We start from the raw sequence: 20,691 nt of genomic DNA on the forward strand, positions 1-20,691 counted from the left end.
TGACATGAGGTGTTACCTCTGCTACAGCTTTGCTAATTACAGTGCCATAGGTTGTATTTGTGTGAACCAGTCGAAACATTGCCTTAGACAAACTGCACGAAAGCAATACTTTCACTTCACAGTGAAACGAAGAACGTTCATTACCAGCATTCATTGGTTTTAATGGGCAGCAAGTTACCAAGTTTAAGTGGGGCAAAGGACCGCAGCTGGTGCAGATGGGAGACTAAAATAGTACTGGGTATAGTCTCCCTTTCTCTCTCTCCCTGTCACACATACTCACACCATTCTAAGCCATGAAATCATGCAAGTGTTGGTCTGTTCATGCGAACAGTTCATTCTGTACTCTAAGGGTGTTTTCACACTTGTTTCCGAATACTTGGGTTCACACCCAGGACCAATTCTAAGCTCGTTTCGGTGAGGGACTCATTATTGCTGGTTTGCTATCACACATCCAACTGTGGATCAAATGCAAAATTCCATATGTAACTTTTTCTGGGACCAGCTTTGCACAATGTTAGCCACCATGTTTACCTGTTTTTTATAATTCTCCAGATAAATCTCTGGATAAAAGTGGCAAAGAACTATGTTTTTGGAAGCATGGCATTTCACCATGCAGGAACACATGCAAATACAGAGCCATTGTCATAAGACACAATTTTGCTCCATGCAAGCTATGCAGGACATGCCCTTTTCACAATGTTCTTCATATAAGTAAACCAGCTCCATTAAGGTGATCTTACTACAGAAACCTTGCTCCTATGAAAGTATGTTTTTATTAGACATACACTGATGCATAATAGTGATAACATGGGACTAACAAATATCTAGCCAACATTAAATACACTGCACGTCTCCCCCCATATTAATTGAATAGTTAACTAAGGTGATTAGTCGAAGTAGTCATGTTACAAAATGAACCAATCACACAACCCCACACACAACGCGGATAGCTTCCACATACCCAGGGAGTGCACCAGTGTTTGCTTGAAGTGAACTCCAGACCACTGATTTCAGGAGGCCCAGAGATCATTTCTCTGTACTGCTCCCAATAACATTTATTGGACTTGAGCAAACTTAACGAACTCGTAGAGCAAGCTGTCCAGGGTGCAGAAAAACAACTCTTGTCTGAAAACATCCTAAAATTAGCTACAACTGGTAGCTAAAAAGTAGCTACAACCCATCCCCACCACTGCTCTGAGTCAGACCATTTCCTGTGGAGGCACATTATAGTATGATGTCAGAGAAAAACTATAATCAGCAGCACATACATTCAGGTAATTGCAGTGGAGATTATAATACACATCCTGTATGATTACAATAAATATGCAGGGGAAGACACGAGGTTTGTGACTGGACCAGCTTGTGATCTCAAAGTCTCTGAATGGCATTGGTAATTACAGGAACTAGCTGATCTAACTTCAGCTGATCGAATACAGTCCTATTGTCATGGACAACTGGTGATAAATGGGGGGCAGGGGGGCAAGCGCATAAAAATATTTTACCAAAAATAGCCTCTTCTCCAAATTTTGAAAGATGCCCAAGATTCTTGAGGGATATTTAATAATTTTTAAAAATCCCAGGAAAGGTTTTTACTTTATAAATATATGTGACACCCTCCTTATCTAAGGGCATGGACTACACTGACCACATTGGTAAAGAAAGTCAAATGGTAATCCCCTTTAAAAAAAAAATAAATAAAAATATTTTAAGCATTTTTAATAAAAGAATACTTTTTTATTTTTAAATCAGATTGGTTGAGGCTCAGTTTATTGTTCCCATAATCCTGAACAGCTTTCTAGTTTCTGTTGCAGGCTCTGAACACTTAAATATGATTCTTTTTTTTTCATTATTTGTAAAAAATAAAAAATAAAAAAAGTATAAAAACACCTCAAATGAACTTTATAGGAATTAGTCTGTAGCTCAGCAATAACAACAACCAAAAAAAAGTCATTCTTAAATGTCATCTACCTTCTAGTGTATGAAAACATGAAATTAATGGGTACTTTGTGAAGCCAGTGCAGATGTGCTGTCATAATTTGCCGCATGTATGGCTTGTAGTGGTGGTGAAGCAGGACTGGTAGAGGTGTACTGGTGTGAAGGCTTGCCTCTCCCGCCGGGTCTGCTCAGCCGTCGTCTCCACTGCACATTCAAGTGAGCTCTGGAGTGACTGCAGCTGGCTGGTGGTCTCCTTCAGCAGAAAGCGTGTCACAAACTGTTCCAGGTGCGTGGCCTCCTGGTACTCCTGCAGAGCAGAGAGAGGGACATTATAAAGTGCCAGCTCGCTTCTCATCTCTGCCAAGGCTCCGTCAGTTACTACAGATAACAAGCTCTGACTAGCTCCAGAGATAGCCTTTGATGGCAGACCTTGTTAGAGCCATTATGGCTCAAGTCAGGCTCATCAAAGCCACCTCAAGGATGAAGTGGTGGTGCTCCTACATTTTATGACAAGGTTTTTGAAGTTACACACAAAACACAGTATCAGTTCAGGTTTTTCAAACTAGTGTCACCATTTTTTATAGTTCTAGAAAACAAAATTAATTTGTACAGGCCCCCAAAACCATATACAGACATTTTAATAGGAGTTTTCTGAATGTTTATCAAGTTGTATTAGCTGATAAAATTGTATTTAATAATACATATGGAGAAAATAAATGACCCTTTAAAGACAGCATTCTTATCCATTTCGGACAGTGTTGGTGTTTCTCAGAGTCATAGGTTCCACACACAAATCTAACCACACCTTACAATTAATGCTTACATATAGCATGAAAATTAACAGACTACTCATAATATCCACAAAGCTGTATCTGACCATCACCTTATCTGTTTTCAGCTTGAAATAAATGTGGGTTCTAATACTGGTACTAAAACCGGTACCTATGCAATAAGTGTGGGCTCACTCCACAAATAGCTGGCCTGCAGGGTCTTCCAAACCTTAGTGTACCAGGTATCAGAGTATATCTAGAGCATATGATTCAAGAATTAAACAAATGCTTAAGGTTTACTCTGGACAATATTGCATTGCTTTGAGTAAGCAAAACAATTATCAGAAAATCTGTTTTCTTCCACACTGAGCACTTATGCAGCCTTGAGCAAATTTCTAGACTGCATGACTGTATATGCTGACAGAATAAGATGGAGGCTTTCTAAACAGCACCAAAAGAATCTGTCCACAACTACCACCAGGCTCTACTTTCTGCTGGAGCTACTTACTTTTTCTGATTTGATTTCTAAAAACAAACAAATAGAAGGCACCTATTTAACACCAAACTAACAAGTACCCAATCTGTCCCTGATGCACAAATTCCTATAGATATCATCAAACATCAATTCGTAAACCTTTCCTGTCAGAAAAGGGAAGGTTTTAGAGGTAAAATGCAACAGCAGGGTCATGGTACTACACCATGTCTTACTGTAAAGTTAGGGTGTATTTAGTGTTTTATGGTACAGTTAGGGTGTATTCAATGTTTTACTGTACAGTTAGGGTGTATTCAGTGTCTTACTGTACATTTAGGGTGTATTCAGCACAATGACAAAATTCGCCAACGGACATCATTCAGGAACATAAATTTAGCCCTATCAGTCACAGTGATTTATACTTCCTGATGTTTTCATCCAGTCCAACAACCTGTGTTGACACGATACCCTGCATTTCAGTTCTATTGGACATAATTGCAGCATTTCATACCATTGACCACAAAATAATTGACAGATTAAAAAATATGGTTGGTTTAGATGGGCAAGTCATAGCTTGGTCTACATCCTATTTAACAGAGTGGTACCAGTTTGTTAGTGTAAATGGAGTTTTTTGAAGGACTCTAAAATAGTGCATTATGGTGTGCCACAAGGTTCTTCTTTACATCCCTTGCTGTTCTCAGTACATACATTAAACAGACATTAGAACATGTAATTCATAAGCACAATTTTGCCTTTCACTTCTACGCTGATGAAAGCATTTATTTATTTTTAATAAACTGTTTATACAGCTCAACTACTGTCTTAGAGACATAAAAGGCAAATGTCCTCTTGTTTTGCAATGGAAAATGATCAAAGAAGATCTTAGGAATCACATTATTTGTGTTGTTAGTATTAATTCATAATATATCATTTTTAATAATCACTACTCCAAATTTATTTCCTGATTATTGGACCAAAGTGGAAAACCTTTTGGAATTCATACCACAACACAACGAAAGCTTATTTTAGAAGCTTATCATGACTGTTGAGCTGGAATACAGTTGAAATATAAAATTTTAGATCTTTTTCATAAAGGGTTATTTACTGATTTTAAACTGTGAATATCTACGAATCCTACCTGTCTACACAATGAAACTGATGGAAGCAATTCAACCAGAATGCATTAGAATTAAATTGGTTCAAACACCTGACACCACACATACAATCCCTTAGTGGATATTTTCAATCAGGCATCTGATTATGGAGAGCAAGGGTGAATGCTCAATGAGGTCATGTACTGGGCCTTTGAATTAAATAGATAGGCCAGATCAAAATCATGTTAAGTGAAAGTGCAAGCTGCCTCATAATCGCATTTCCATTGAATTTGCCTCAACAATTTTTGGAGCTCAGGGGTTATGTGATATTTTCAAGCGTATTACAGTTATTATGTGCTGGTACACAGGAGCACAGAGAAAGCGCAAGAAAAAAAGACACTCTGCCACCAACAAGAGCAGCTCAAAATGCTAAAAAGACAAGTTGGAATGTTCTGACGAGTCAACGAAACAGGTGCCAAACTACATTTGTTAACATGCACAAGCCACTGACACAAGGCTTAGAAATGCCATCTCCACTCATTTTATTCAGTGTGAACAGAGTACAGTGGCCCTACCACATGTTCTGGACAGCAGAGATCAAAGCAGGTTGAAGAGAGTTTGGAGGGGCAGTAACAGAGACAGAGAGATGACCTTTAAGTGCACAGCCATGAGTCATTGAGGCCTGGAGCTCCATCGCCTGCAGCCATTTTATAGAACAAAAAAACACTACATCTCTCAAATGGCTCTGTATGAGGCCAACATCTTTGACAAAGCAGTTCTCCGTAAGAGAACTGAAGGATGATTGACTTCATTGCACAGGTATTTTGTTAGATGAGGCCTTGTAAGGTATACAACATACTGATTAGAGCAATCTTTAGCTGTCTTAAGGTCATTAGAGAAAAGAGGTATAGAACAGGTAAAGAGCAGGTTTTAAAAAACAAACAAGGGAATTGTTTTTTGTGTTGAATGGTTATTTAGTACTATAAACTGGTTTCAGTTTTTACTCTTTCCATTTTAACCTGTAGAATTGAGAGCCTATATACACAGTGGTGTCCTTAAATCACCACAAAGAGGTAGAAGATGTTAATGTACTCATCAAAGTCTACCCATTCTGTCAATATTACCCTCAGTTCTTCAACACTCACAGTTCTGACTGCATAACAGCCAGTCTATCATTTTATTGCTGAAAATGTAAAAGGCTGAAACAGATGGTGCAGTATGGTGGTGGTAGCTGATGGCCGTTTTACCCAATCAGCTCTAAGATTTACTGGGACTCATTTAATGTAAACTATAAGAAATGATCACTGATCTCAAACCCCATATAACAGGAGAGAACTGGGGGGTTTTTAGGCTTCTGAATTTGTCTTGAGGGATTTATAATGTAAGTTTTGCTTGTCCCCAAGCATATTCACCCACCAATAATCTATGTATCCTATTAGTAATTTAATTATAAATATTGCAGCCATCTATTGTCTGTTTCTGCCCTTTTACTGTGTACCATTCATATCTTATATTCCTATGTCTAAAGTGGATTTTTACAACATTCAGATAAAATGTCAAACTTTTGAAACCATATAAGCAAAAGTATGAAGGCAGTGTTTAAATATTATGCATCTATTTGATCAGTAATTAGTGCAACTAACAAAACAAAAAATTTAAATGAAAGGCTTACCACATACTTCAGACAAAATATCTAGTGTTTCTGTTTTTCCCATCTTACTATCTCTCCCCTTGTTATATGTGTTTCATTATTTCCAACATTTAAGAAGTGATTTCATTTCTTGTATCACAGTTCTCACACTGAGGTTTTCCACGGTCATTAAAACACCTTATAGGGTTCTGGTTGATTGAAAGTGAAACAATTAGAATTACTCGTTCAAAAATGATATGGAATAAAATAAGTTAAGCAAGCATCTACATCCAGCTTTCAACAGAAGGCTACATTACATTTAGTAGACTGGCATAACAAACGTAGACAGCATAATGAAGTGACACACACCACTGTCCTTTCACGCTCATATCTGGCCTCCCAAGATAAACACAAGCATTAAGTGGTGCTTCCAGTCAGTGCATTAGAAATTCGTTATCTGAGCAAAGCGGTAACCAGGCTCAATTAAGCGACTTGGCACTAGGCAAATTAGGCATATTTGCTACGTAGGTATTCCCTTAACAGTTAGACCGGTTGCTGGTTGATAACAGGGACATGCAGACTTGGCTTTAGTAGACACAAACACAGAGTAATGAGAATGCATATATCAGCATCATAATGAATAGTAAACATAAGAAAAGAAGGTGACATGGAAATATCATATTTTTTAGAAGGTTTGTTGATCTTATGAAGAACAGTGTATCCCATCTTTGAAATGAACAGCAGACACAAATAGTTAAAATGTGGATTTTGACACTGTCTTGAGGATATGCACTGAGGTTAGCGTTCACAATGTAAAATGATTTCAACCTATGACAGATCCATATTTAACAACATTTGAATTAAGTGGTTTATTTTTCACTTCTTTCTGAATTGTCCAATTGCAGGTATACTTTGGTGACAGACTACACTGTATAATAGATTTTTCCAAGGACAAAATGGAAGACCCTTGCAAGTAAAATGCAAGGGCAGTATTGCAACAATGACTAGGATCTAGAGCAAAAACCAGGAAACATAACAAAGTCGATAGCTGAGAATAGCAAACAGATCCAAACCAGAGCAGGCAAAAAGACATAAACCATATAAACTGGAATAAGGTAAGTATTCTCAAATAAGCCTCAGAAAGGTATGCACAACCTATAATGCGTAGACATATTTGGCTAGCCAAAACAAGACTTCACAAATTGATTTAGTAACAAGTGGCTTAAAATAGGCACATAGATTAGTGGTTAATTATGAACGGGTGATAAAACTCCTGCGATTAGGATCGACCCGGAGGATTCTGTGGAACGTAGTCTGATCCAGGGTGGAGGGCATAACAAATAACACTGAATGCCAAATGCTCTTTAAATGTCATTTAGAAATGGCACATAACCTTGCATTCATCTATCTTCAGAAACAGAATGAATTTTGAAACTTCTAGTCTTCTAATACTTATTTACTGTACAACCAACAGTAAATCAGATATTAATTCATAATCAGTAAGTAATAAAAATAACCAGAGTCATATTTTAAAATTATATGCTAATTTAAAATTCCGCAAATGCCTGATTTTACTTCAGTTCAAGTGGATTAATTTTGATTTAATTAGATAAAATAGATTCAATTAGACTAATTTAGATTCAGTTGAACCTAACAGAGCTTCATTCATGATTATTTGAGTGCATGGTTGGCAGCATGGCTTTGTGGCAGTAATAAGCATTCTGGGAGAGTGACTATAATATGATATCTAACCTCTCAAGGAACTAGAAACTGCTGACAGTAACAGACACAAAACAGGCAAAGAAAAACAATTTTAGTGATGGTTATTTTCAAAATCCTCAGTTATCATTTCTATTTCCTGTAAGGTGAGAAAATGATTTTAAAAAAGGCATGCAAGCAAAAATCTTTAGTACCTTATGTTCTTCTGACCTTCAGGAACACTTTATCCCCCGTTCAGACTGAGACAGTAAAAACTGTATAAACAATTAGGTCTACCTCCAAACTCTAAGACAGTTATGAATGCAGAATGTAGAACTTCAGATGTTTTGCTGCATATTATCATTTTGGAAAAAAAATATTCAGCAATCAGTCATCACATTTTCCATAAGTATTAGAACAATTATTTCGGTGAATAGATAGTATTGGCCATAACAGGCACAAGCCAGAAACATCACCATGCTTCTGCCCTCAGTGTGTTACATTATAACATCACCATGCTTCTGCCCTCAGTGTGTAACATTATAACATCACCACGCTTCTGCCCTCAGTGTGTTACATAATAACTCTTCTCTTTCAGGCTAGAAAGAAACCAGCATGAAAAGCAGACAATTGTAAGGGAAATCTACTGTTCATACGTGACCATGAAAATTGAAAATTATGTGACAGGAAAATTATATGAGCCCTACCACAAGACTAAAAACATGTCATCAGCATCGAAACCCAAAAAAGCACAAACATGGGCCTGCACAAGAGAAAATTTAGTGGACAGATGTGATGAAGACACGCCTCCACCAATGTGAAGGGAACGTTACAGTGTGGGGAAACTAAACACACTGACACATTTGAGAAATATGACAGCCCTACAATGCAGAAAATCAGGACACTGACTCACCTTTTTGGTTCTGTCCATAGCCTTCAGTATAGAGACATTCAGGTCTTCTAAGGCAGCAAGGACATTTTCATATTCTCCAAGATGCTGAGAGAAATATTCTAAGGACACAGAGGAGCGGTAACAGACCTGGCCCAGTGCCATCTCATCACTACCTTTAAATCCTTTATCTCCAAACTATTTTATACCTCTTTTACCGCATCATGGCTGTTTTAAACGATGTTTCTACAGGTATTTAAAGCAGATGTCAAAATCAAATTTAGAGCATTTCAGCAGGTTGAGAGACAAGAATGTACATATGAAGTACATCCTCCATACATGTGATCAATTACAATGTCTTAATATAACTGCCATGACCATAAAGCAACAAATTTATGTTGTATTTAAAAAAATATTTCCTTACCACATAGCTCATCTGTGTCCACATTGCTGAAAGAGAAAGATAATTGTAAAATTTATTTAAGCCATTAGACTTATAAAAAGCATAACATGAAAACCTTGGTTTTGCAGAATGAATTAGCAACTAATACAGCATTTGTGCATTTATAAGCCCTTATGCTGAGATGCACAGGGATGTTTAAGAAAAGAAGACTTTCATAAAGATAGGGTATGTAAAATGAAGCTCTGGTTGTGTACCAGTGCATACTGCATTTCTAAATTACTATTATCATGAAATGCTTTCTGCTAAAAGAGACCCATTTTGATGCCAGTGCAAACTGGTTGCTCCTACTTGATCTCAGACACTATTAGGAGTGATAAATAGGTTTAGCATGTAATTTTGAAAACAGCTTTAAATAATTACAAGTACACTTGGCACCTTGCACCTGTCTCAATATAGTATAACTTTGAGTGATTCTCTACTTCTAGCAACTCAAGGAGTGAATGTGTCATCTGTTGTTTTCATCTGAATATGGTTGGGTTAAAGCTGCCTTAATCCTCCTTTTAGGTTTGGCAATCATCTGACTGCAATTGCTGGTCACCTCAGGGAAAGGCAGCACTTAACAAGACAGCATAAACCCCAGCAGTGGATTGTATGAGCCCAGAGGAGGCTTTGCGTCATGGGCCACACAGCCGGCTATACCTGGCTACACCTGGTAGCAGGCACAGAATTCAGTAAACTGACAGAACCATAAAATGACTGAATAACCTGGGAAGACCTCTGGAGATTCTAGTTTTACAACCAGAGGTTAGCAATAAAATAAAAAAAACAGTATAATATCTTCCATTTTTTCTAACAAAAAGCTTGTGAGTCTAATACTTGAGTCATGAACATTTGCAATCAGAAAAACCTGAGGAACTATGCACCGATGACTCATTTATAAACATGACTACCAGGTTTTGAATACTGTAGATTGTGTATGTAGATTTTATAAAACTACAAAGGAAAAAATATATATAGTAATTATGGTTCTTTAAATGCATGAAATTTGTTCTGCTCTGTCACTCACTACTAGCTAATTTTGTCTCACTAGACTGTATCCTAGAATTTAAAGTGGATACTTTCAAGGGGAAAAGGCATGACTTCTCAATTGTGTAGCTCAGTGTTATATGCAAATAGACAATTATTTCTCTGACAAACAATAAGGTCCTCAAAGGGACATTTCTAAAGGTTGGGGTAAAGGAGGTAAACACTGACTGAAGTTAAATTAGCAGCCCTTCCCCCACTGGACAACAGCAACTAAGAAAATAGGCTGTGCTCTTATTGACAAAAGAAAACAGCAGCAAGATCCCTTCTTTAACGATTATATTCAACATTTGTGCCTGGTCGAGACATGCCTGGTCAAATAAAGCAACTTCACTCGCTTCACCCTTCCAGACCCCGTACATCTCCCTAGTCCTGTTCTGCACTCTGCATCATTATAGATTTTCAGGCCAATTACAGCTTATAACGCGTTTACACAAAGCCATATGTATTTACATAAAGCTGAGGTTATTTATTTATTGCTATCTACTACTATGAAAGAGGTTCTTGGACCAGCATGGCTTAAAACAAAATGTCATTTTCACATCAAACCCATTTACTACAGAAGGCCTGCAAATCAATCGAGATAGCTGCTACCATGGAAACCAAGATTACTTAAGAGATAAGCAATTCAGTCACGTGGAGATGTGAGTTAAATTATTTTATAGTGATCAACATTTATTTATGTGTTTGTGCTGTATATAATTGATAAACATCTTAATTCAATAACTCCAAGGATTTTAATATGTGCATAATATGCAAGTAAAATATCCACAAACAGTATTTAGTATTTTATATATACTGTTTATATTAAACAGTATATATTCTGTTATTTAATACTGTTTATTTAATATTGTTTATATTAAACAGTATTTTTAATTTTGTAATGCATTTGCTTTATGGCTTTCAGTAAATGATCAAACTAGCATGTTTCTGTTAATGATACTAAATAAAGAAAATGTTGACAGACTTTCATTATCTCAACACACACACACAAACATAATCAACTAGGATGAGAGGGCTGCAATATGGCTTAGAGGTATCAGACTGTGTCCCTGGAGTTTTACTGAAAAAAAGTGCCCTACCGCTACTTGCTTTACAACAGTGTCACAACAGAGCCCGTGCTCATGACATCTGCTGTCATACAGGAGGCCACTGGGGAAGGCTCTAGGAGCACAGAGACTTAAGTAGCTTCCATCAGACAACGCAAACAGTGCTCAAGGTACATACACATGGGTTTTGGGCCTCCAGCTGACAACAAAGGGCTAAGACTTAAACCTGTGCAGGTCATGGTCTATGACGTGCAGATATATGACATTTTTTTTTAGCCTTTTTTAGCATGTTGAAATTAGATCCACTGAATTTGCAAGTCTTAATGAAGTACCTACATAAAGTGTTCTTGCTGATATAACATGCAAAAAGGAAAAATGTGAGTGATATCCTGCACATTACTTACTCTGTGTTATGAGTATCAATGACATGGAAGAGCTCCTTCAATTCATCACCAGACAGAACTCCATCTGAGAAATATGCCTTAAACTCCTCAAAGGACAGCTTGCCATCATCTGTGAGAGTGAACAAAACATTAAACTTTCTGGGCCATTTCAGGGTCAAATGAAGAAAATGTGGACATGCCAAGGTTTCTGAGTTGGCACTGGAAGAGGCACTGCAGAACTGTGCGTAAACAAAGTGAGGGCCCAAGTGCAGGATGCTGGTGTTAAACGCAGTGTCCTCAGGTTCATCCGAAACGATGCCATACCGTATGCAAATTCTGAGATGAGTCATACTAGTATGCACTTAAAATAGAATAAACACAGCTCAGGCTATACACAAGCCACTAATTTGTGCAAGAGCATCAAAGGAAAATGAAAGGAGACGAAGAGCAGCTGTGGTGAGGAAGAGAGTGCACTCTGAACTGTCCTCTTACAAAGGAGTCTGTTGCAGCAGGTCTGCTCATGTAATTAACAATGCAAATGTAAATATTAACAAATAGGAACATACAGGTATTGACAAAGTTGTGGATTAAGTGGGGAAAACACAAAACATTTGACAAAAGTATTATTGTAAGAGTGGACTAATTATCAAAATACCTTACAAATCTGTATAAATCGTTTACATTTACTAAATCTATTAATCTCACCATATTTGTATGATGCAGTATTCCACTTTAGTGTAATATTTTAAATGTGAGTTATGCTATCTTTGATTTCTGATTTTTCTGTGGTATGAGAATAAAATTCCAATTTTACAGACATATAAGAATAATGGTTCCCAGACAATAAATTAAACAAACACTCTGTTAGCATATAGCATTCTATTTGTGCTGAAATACTCAACAAAACATACTCATCTTAAGAATAGGATTCTAATATATCTGAAAGTGCTACAAACTACTATTTGATTAACATGATAAAATCTGAAGTTCTCTCACATCAACACCAGTAAAATGTGGCAAAACATAATAACACATGCAGAGTGATGAAAATATCACAGTGACATTTGTTTAGAACCTGAATCCCTGCCTAAAAGCACTAAAATATTGACTGACTTTAAAAGACATATGGAAAGTACAGTGTTTCCATGACAACAGAGCAGTATTTGGGTGAAAAGGGCCACTTGCATGGATTCAGTCTAATTTAATTTATATGCTTTGGAATGAGTTGGCTACATGCAACATATACACTTACAACCCACTTTATAAGAAACGCCATAACTTATTATACCCATAGAACATTATTACATAAATATAGAGTTGCAGTCGTGTACAAATACAGACTGGAACCTGTCTATTGCCATGAACACTTTATCAGTCACTCTCTACCCCATTCATCATTGGTCAGTTTCAGACACAGCATCACTGCCATATGTATTTAACTTGGGTTGTGGGTCATTCTCATCACAGCAGTGAGACTGATATAGTGATGGCATGGCAATGGGGGCTATGCTGTGACACTGAGTGCATCAGGCATCAGGCTAAGATTTTTACATGCAACAATATCCAACAGGCTTAAGAGGAGTTTGACATACAAAAATATTTAGCTAACAGTACCGTGACCACTGATTTGCAGGACTGGATAACAAATTTTGCATGGCTACAAATTATCTGTTGCCTCAAATGGCATATAGCCTCTAATATTGTAATAAATAAATGTTTGTAATAAAGTGGGTGCTTAGTTCAAGGCACAGGCATACACGACCTCTGGGAACACTGAAGTCTTACCATTTTTATCAGCTCTTCTCAGTATCTGAAAAAGAAAAGAGAGAGAAAAACTAGACTTCATAAAAATGTGTTGCATTTATTGTATAAGAAGGCACTGTTGGATCCTGCTGGGCAAATGGATCTCAGTATAAAAATCGTGTTAACCATTAAAAAGGTTATGAGGGATGCACCAGGGTGCATGATGTGCATTAACATGAAGCTTCTAAGAACAGAAGGGATTTGAAGGATAGTCCCAGACCTCAATATCACACCATTAACTAGGGTTTTATTACATGGCAGGAGTATTCACAGAACTAAAAATTGTCCTCTGGTGTCCATGCCAAGAGTGGGCTATATTTACCTTCCACCTGACCGATATTGTAAATGTATGCCACTGCTACATCAGTGATTGGTCATTTCATTAGCCCAGTTTAATTTAACCTAAATTTGCAAGACAAGGTTTTAATATTTTCAATTATTCTTTTCTTTTTTTTAAATGTATTCTTTCTTCTTTTTTTTACACCTACCAAAAAGGTTCTAGCTCTGGTTTAGAGGATTTTTCCAATTTGCTGAAATAATAATTCATAAGTACTATTAAAAGATGCAGGGAAAGATATTCTGTATTTTTTGTTTGTTTGTTTTAGCAGAGATGTGTAATTTTAACTGTGTCATTAAAAGAATGGCAATGATGCACACTTCCATAACTTTTGAGAGTTATAGTAATAACCAAGATCTCATTAATATCATTCATATGAAGGTTAACACAACAATATAACTGCATATAAAACTCCATACATCATAACCATACAAAAATGATATAGTATCTTCCCAAATGACATCATGAAAATTTACATACATCACTAAAGTCTGCATAAACAGACAAATTTTAAAAACTATTTCCACATTAAAGAGGTCCAGGCATTTGACAATGTCGCTATGGCAAGCACAAACTCCCTGGAAAAAAATTAAAACCTTGGACCATATCTTCTCTGCATGTTTAAGCACATCTTGCTACGTACTCGATCCGTATTCTTATCAAAACTGGGGTTAATGTAATCTCTTCGCATAATAAATAATAAATTAACTAGTTAAATCAATTAATTACATTTTACAATACTAATTCTTGTTAATAAAATAAACGATGGTAAAATACCATACCATTTAACAACCAAAATTGTAAAGAAAATTCATTATGAACTGTCAAACTCTGAAAAGAAAACGCTCATGAGGTCAACCAACGGTTTTATTATTATAATGATGGTATATTTACATTATATTACTGGCGAGTCATCCAATGAACCATTCCACTAAATATCTTATGAGATATTGGTTCTACTTACATCCAAAAATATTGACATTCCTTTCTTTAACTCCACCGGAGTACTGGCTTCGTCCGAAAGTGGCTGTACGTCTTCAGAGCAATCCATTTTAAAACAGGGCAGCAAATAACAATATAATAACGCTGTTTCCTTTACTTAAAAATCATGCAAACAACAGTCTGCTGTCTGAACTGGCGCACAGCTAGTGGATGCTATGCGCGTTTCCAAGGAATTGCGCATGAAGGATATGCGCAGTACAAGCTTCTCAGGAAATATAGGTTATGTGTTTCTGTTCGCGTCTGGTAGGTTTGAGTGCATCGTTGTGACAGTGACTATGGAAAACTGATATTTTCGGTTAAGTCATTGTACACACATGAAAGATCAACAAGCAGGGTATATCTTAAGTGCACTTTTATAAAACAATATTGTTACAGGCGTATTTATTAGCCCAGCACTATGTAAAGACACGCTTCAAAATGCTATTTAACACAATAGATAGGTTAGCCTTTTAATACTTCGGGTAAATCGTGTAAGGCATAAATATAAATGGAGTTTTCATTAGTCATTTGTATTCATAGTATTCAGTAGTATTCTATCAATATTCGTAGCACTCAAATATTACTCATATTTGATCATTGGTTGCATTTTTTAAAATAATAATCCCAAATGGTCAATAGCCTTCAAGAAAGCTAGCCACAACTAGCTCAATAAAAATTGACACTTGCAAAGGGGGAAAGTTAAACCGCAGCGACACCTTGTGGCAATGCAAAGTAATCCCAGATAAGCCTTATCTAATTTTTGGAACGTAAACTGTTGTAGAGGAGGTGTGTAAATAAATTTGTCAATGCTTGTTCCAACTGTTTGAAAGTGTGGGTAGCTATTACAACATTGCCGCAGAACTATATTTGGCTCTGTTTAGCTGTCAACCTGCGAGACTTGAATAAATTAACGTCATGAACGTGCAGTTCTGCCTAACAGTCTCCGTGTAGAGTTGAGGAGTTTCCAAAGTGCAATTTAAAATACTAAAATGTCTTACATTTTTATCGACATGGAGTTTTTTCATTGCTGACAAAGTTACACTACCTTAGGCTCAGAAAGGTTTTGTGTATTATACGTTATTGATTAATGAAAATGATCGATTTACTGTAAGAGATGAAATTAAAGATTTTTTTTTATTGTACAGCCTCAGAATTATTTTAAAATGAGTCTTGGTTTTTGGTTGTTGTTTTTTTTTTGGGGGGGGGGGGGGGGGGACCGTGTTCTCGCGATATAAAAGACGCGATCATGTGGTAACTGCGGGTTGCATCCTGGGAAATAAACAGTGCTACGTTAGCGTCAGCATCGTTTACTGTGTTGTGAGCGTTGCTGGTGAGAGCCTTGGCTGGGTTAGCTAACCTAGGTTATCCGGTGGCATAGCGAGTGGTTTGACGAATGGCACTGAATCTTCGTACCACAGGATTTTGGTAGGTGAAGTGACAGTGGGACGTGATTAGTATGAGGACTTCGGACTACAACGTAACAGGGGACACGGCAGTCATCTGGGCTTCCCACCACGATGGAGTCTTGAAAGTTGGGATTTTGCATTGATTCATTTCTTGAAACCGAATTGGACGAATTGTTTGGCAGTGTGTAATGATCCCAGTCGAGCAGGAGTTGGTGTTGCCTTGTGATATTTATAAACAGGATCGACGATGCCAAACTAGTGGGGGACAACGGAAAGTATGGCGTTTATTACTGAACGGCAGCCAAAACATTTGGAGTACGAGCCTTTGAAGAGGTACGATTGTAAACTGGTGGTCTCCGGAGAAGTCCGACCGATTTGCTGTTGGACATCTATCTAGCTTGTTAGAGTAGGCTGCAAGTCAAACTAGCTGGACTGTTTCTCACCAAAAACCGCTTTTGGGACGAGACCGTCCTGTGTGCGACGCATTCACTCTGCGTTCATTTTCAGCATCTGTTTAAAACACTTCAGTACAAGGTCCCTTGACTCAGGGGGTCACCGATAAATCAGACTGGGTCCCCAGTGCGTGTTTTGACGAGGTCCTGGCAATCGGTGAACATGTGGAGCCTGGCGACAGCAACGCTGCAGATCTTGGTCAAATCTCTTAAACACGCAGCGGGCAAGGGTCAGATTCAGTTGAGTCGATGGCTACAGCGAACGCCGGATTCAGCGGACTGTGATAAAATAGACATATTAATATGCAATGCCTTTGACGAAGGAGGGAGTGTCGGAAAGTCTGACCCAAACATGGAGAATATTGGCGAAACAGGGTTGCCGTTCGCAGGGGACTTCAGGAACCCGTGTTGCATTACAACCTGTTGCTTTAAAAGTGCTCTAGTGGCGTGTGTTTTAACAGCTGTGTGTTTCTCCTCCGTGGCGCTTGTACGCCAGTATCTGAAAGACCTGCTCCTCTGGGTTGAAAGCTTAGACAGCTTTGTGGGGGCTATACTCTTTATAGTCGGACTGATAACTGTGTCTTTTCCCTGCGGCTGGGGCTACATCGTTTTAAACGTGGCCGCAGGTTACCTGTACGGTTTTGTGCTGGGAATGGGACTAGTGATGGTTGGGGTTTTAATTGGGACCTTCATAGCGCATTTAGTCTGCAAACGGCTACTTACAGAGTGGGTTTTGAACAAGATTGGAAACAGCGAACAGCTGAGTGCTGTCATCCGAGTTGTGGAGGGTGGAAGCGGACTCAAAGTAGTGGCCTTAGCTAGACTCACACCAATACCTTTTGGCCTCCAAAACGCGGTATTTTCGGTAAGTTATTTACATACAAGTTAATAACTGTCTTCTGATAGTGTTTTTATGTGTTTTCGAATAATCATCTCTCGATTCAAACCGTTTCATTTGCAAATGTATTTATTCTTGAATTTAATCACTGCAAAAACTGAGTTAAATGTTACTGTACATCTAGAGATTTCTATATGTCTTGATCCCTGTTGAGTGAAATAATTAAGACACACTCTGCTTCCTTTCTTTAAGTCAACCCTGAGTGTTCTTCACATACATTGAAGGGATTTGGCTGTCTTTCATAGTCATTTTATTCCCTGTGGTGTTGCATACCCTGCATTTTAAATATTTAATTTATTGACACACGAGAGAGAACTGCTACCATTTTGGATGGCCAAGGTCATATGCGTGAGATCACACTCAGGTGTGAACTCACACATCAAGTGCTTGACTGCAGTGTGCATGAGATATACAAAATGTTTTAATATTAAATTGACAATGATTAGGTTCTTGTCCAGGTTGTGTTTCTGGTAAATTAGTAGATATAATAACTTGGATGGTTTTAAATTACATTTTAAAACTATTTACTTAACATTCACATGTTAACAATCATCATAGATTGAAAGGTGGCAGGCATATAATTGCAGACTGATTTATTTTAAGAATGGTTATTGTGCAGTTTAAAATGACTTTATTTGATATGAATATCTTCAAAAATATTCTCTTATAGATTTTTTTTCTACGTGGAATCTAGCCAGCATTCCCAAGGCTTACAGCCAATTTACTGAAGGTCTTCATCTCTATGGGTGAAGATTTGCATTTGTTTAGGCAACCTTATCTTATCCTGAATGTGGCTGACTCTAATTTATCTGTACTTGGAAACAAACAGTAGACAGATTTGTACATTTGTTTACTGTGGTGGTGGTAATTACGTTGCTGCTGATGTTGGCAGTACTGGGGCCAAGGGTGACTGAAAATTTAATAGGTAGGTTATTCTTATGTTTTATAAAAGTTTACATTTTTTTATTAGCTATTGATGCTACAGAGATCCTTCATAAATGAGGTGAATGTTCATACTCTCTTCAGTCCATTTTGGTAGGCAAATAGAAAGCCTTTTGTGGCTTAAATTCTTGCTATTTTGCTTTTCTATTTTACATAACTAAAGCTGTGAGCTATCAAGTACAATAATGTGTACTTAACCAGTCATACTGGAATGATGTTGCACTTGTCTTCAGTAAGCACTTTCTGCAGTCTACATTACAGAGCATCCTGCATTTTTCGCTGAAGTAGAACGTGCTGCAATTTGTGAGTAACCCAACACGATGTGGACTGCATAGTAGGCAAAAAAATGGCTGAGTGGATGTAAACTATCATTCTGTTTGTTGGACTGAAACAGAAAATGGAACATCGAAGGTGGAACAGGAAGCAAAATGGTGCTCCTCAAATGCTTTCAGGCAAACCTCTCTTTTTTTTCCCCCAGAAAGAAAAAAAAAAAGCAATGAACGCAGAAGAGTTGGTTTAAGATGATAGGAAACAGGATATGACCTCATAGTAACTCATTAGCATAATGAATACAGATTCTAAAGAGTTTATGTAGGTGGTGCTGCAGTATGGTGGGGATGTTGCCTGACAGTAGAGGGGAAAACAAGCACATGGACATGTTTTGTTTTGGATTTTCTTTTTTGCTTTTATCAGCAAAGCATCACATTTTACAGTCTGTGTCATCACTTTCAAAACTTGCAAGAGTAGCCTATAAACATCACACAATACCAAAATAGTAACAAATAATTTACATTAACAAATAATAGTTTCTATCCTTTCCAAACAATTAACAAGGAAGAATAAGAGAAGAAAGGGGGGGGGGGGGAAGAAAACCATCAGTCTGCCATCTGTCTTCATCACTGATGAGTCACACGGGAGCATTGACACCTTTTTCCATGCAAAGCCCCTGTGTTCTCTGCTTTCAAGTTAGATCCTAGTCCATTATTCATTAGACAGCGATTGTAAATCCCTACCCTTATTCAGGCTTATATTTCTTGCATGAAAGGAGGTGTAACTTAACATGTGTCTCAAAGTGTTAAGAATATACCCCAAGCACTCTGCCTATAGGGTCCACACAACACTGATGGTTAATTTAAATATCTAGTTGCAAAACTAGAGGCTAACAGTGAGCTATGGGATAAGAAAGTGTAAGCCTACACTGCCTCTGGTAAAATGATAGGATGTATCAATATCTGAGACTGTCTGGACATTACATAACCTGAGTTACAATGGTTTATTTTCAAACAACAAACAAATGGTAGGTATATAAAGCTCCTTTAAAACAAATTGAGTTTTAAACTTTTTTCCACAACTGTCAAACTTTGTAGTGTCCTGCCAGTTTTATGTGGTGTTCATCAAGGTGTCCTAAGGCCGCCAATTCAGTGTGACCACACATTCATTGATGGCGGGTTTTGTTCATCATAAAGCTTGACTAGTTAATAAAATCCGACATGCTACTTTTATGATGAAGAATTGCATAATAATCAATGTGGAAGACATAAATGTCAGTCTTCACGATATGTTCTGCTTTCCTGTTTAGATAACAGATGTGTCTTTGCCAAGTTACCTGGTGGCTTCCTCAGTGGGCCTGCTACCCACCCAGCTCCTAAACTCCTATCTCGGGACTACTCTGCGCACTATGGAGGATGTTATAGCTGAGCAGAGCATTAGTGGATACTTTGTGTTCAGTCTACAAGTAAGCAATTTCCAACCATACAAAGAGCACTGCTGTGACCGTCAGTGTCCCAATGCCCCAACTGTGCTCATTGTATTTAGGTTCTCAAAAGGATTGAGAGTTCAACCTTTGAACTTAAGGACTTGTGCCTTGACTGTCATGATGGGAGAAATATGTCTCTCTACTTATGCACACATTCTGGGGCATGTTATGTTGCCTTCTAGCTTTAAATATTAGAAATTGAGTAATAGAAAAAGCTATTACTAAAGACAAGGATGGCATAAAGATGTTTATCTCTAAAAACCATCCAGTCTGTATTGTTAAAAGCATTTGCCCTCTTTTTCTCCTCAGATCTTTATCAGTATAGGTCTGATGTTTTACGTCGTGCATCGTGCACAAGTGGAACTTAATGCTGCCATTGCTGCCTGTCAGATGGAGATGAAAAGCTCGCGTATGAATGGCAGCATGGCGAACCACGGTGGCTCCGCCTACTGCAGCAAAAGAGCCTCAGCAGGTGGGGGGATTAACGTGGTCTGATGCCTCATGTCAACATCCCTCCTGCCGTGAGTGCTTTTTGCCTCTAGATAGCAATTCCCTGACAGGAATACCAAGGGGAGGATGGATCAGAGGGGCTCACAAGGCGGCATCAGGGAGCCTGTGTCCTGGCAGTTTGGCCGGCAAGAGAAGCTGCTGCTTTGGTCAGTCTTGTGTGTTGAGGGTTAAATGCTGGTTGGTGGCAGTGGATTCACAAA

The 20,691-nt window shown here is 37.9% G+C and overlaps 2 protein-coding genes across 5 annotated transcripts in view; one reads left to right on the forward strand and one right to left on the reverse strand.

Annotated features, from left to right (window-relative positions):
* necab1 (N-terminal EF-hand calcium binding protein 1) overlaps positions 1–15,097 on the reverse strand; it is a 22,743-nt gene extending 7,646 nt beyond the window's left edge. For 2 of the 4 annotated variants that reach the window (XR_014118792.1, XR_014118793.1), the window contains exons 1-6: positions 14,511–15,097; positions 13,192–13,216; positions 11,428–11,536; positions 8,913–8,938; positions 8,513–8,610; positions 2,106–2,242 (exon numbers count right to left, since the gene is read on the reverse strand). Coding sequence is in view for 2 of the 4 variants with exons in the window: in XM_081703116.1 (XP_081559242.1) it covers positions 2,106–2,242; positions 8,513–8,610; positions 8,913–8,938; positions 11,428–11,536; positions 13,192–13,216; positions 14,511–14,597 (482 nt within the window). In the remaining 2 variants the exon portion in view is untranslated. The remainder of the gene's footprint in view (positions 1–2,105; positions 2,243–8,512; positions 8,611–8,912; positions 8,939–11,427; positions 11,537–13,191; positions 13,217–14,510) is intronic. The other 2 variants (XM_081703116.1, XM_027015855.3) reach the window with 2 other exon arrangements.
* A 705-nt stretch (positions 15,098–15,802) lies between these two features.
* tmem64 (transmembrane protein 64) overlaps positions 15,803–20,691 on the forward strand; it is a 5,983-nt gene continuing 1,094 nt past the window's right edge. Inside the window, exons 1-3 of the mRNA XM_027015863.3 lie at positions 15,803–17,250; positions 19,805–19,960; positions 20,291–20,691. The exon at positions 20,291–20,691 is cut by the window's right edge and continues 1,094 nt beyond it. Of these exons, the coding sequence (XP_026871664.2) occupies positions 16,549–17,250; positions 19,805–19,960; positions 20,291–20,476 (1,044 nt within the window). The 5' untranslated portion in view covers positions 15,803–16,548 and the 3' untranslated portion in view covers positions 20,477–20,691. The remainder of the gene's footprint in view (positions 17,251–19,804; positions 19,961–20,290) is intronic.

This window comes from Electrophorus electricus, chromosome 2 (assembly GCF_041902795.1).
Source record: "Electrophorus electricus isolate QZ-2024a chromosome 2, ASM4190279v1, whole genome shotgun sequence".
NCBI classification, from domain to species: Eukaryota; Metazoa; Chordata; class Actinopteri; order Gymnotiformes; family Gymnotidae; genus Electrophorus; species Electrophorus electricus.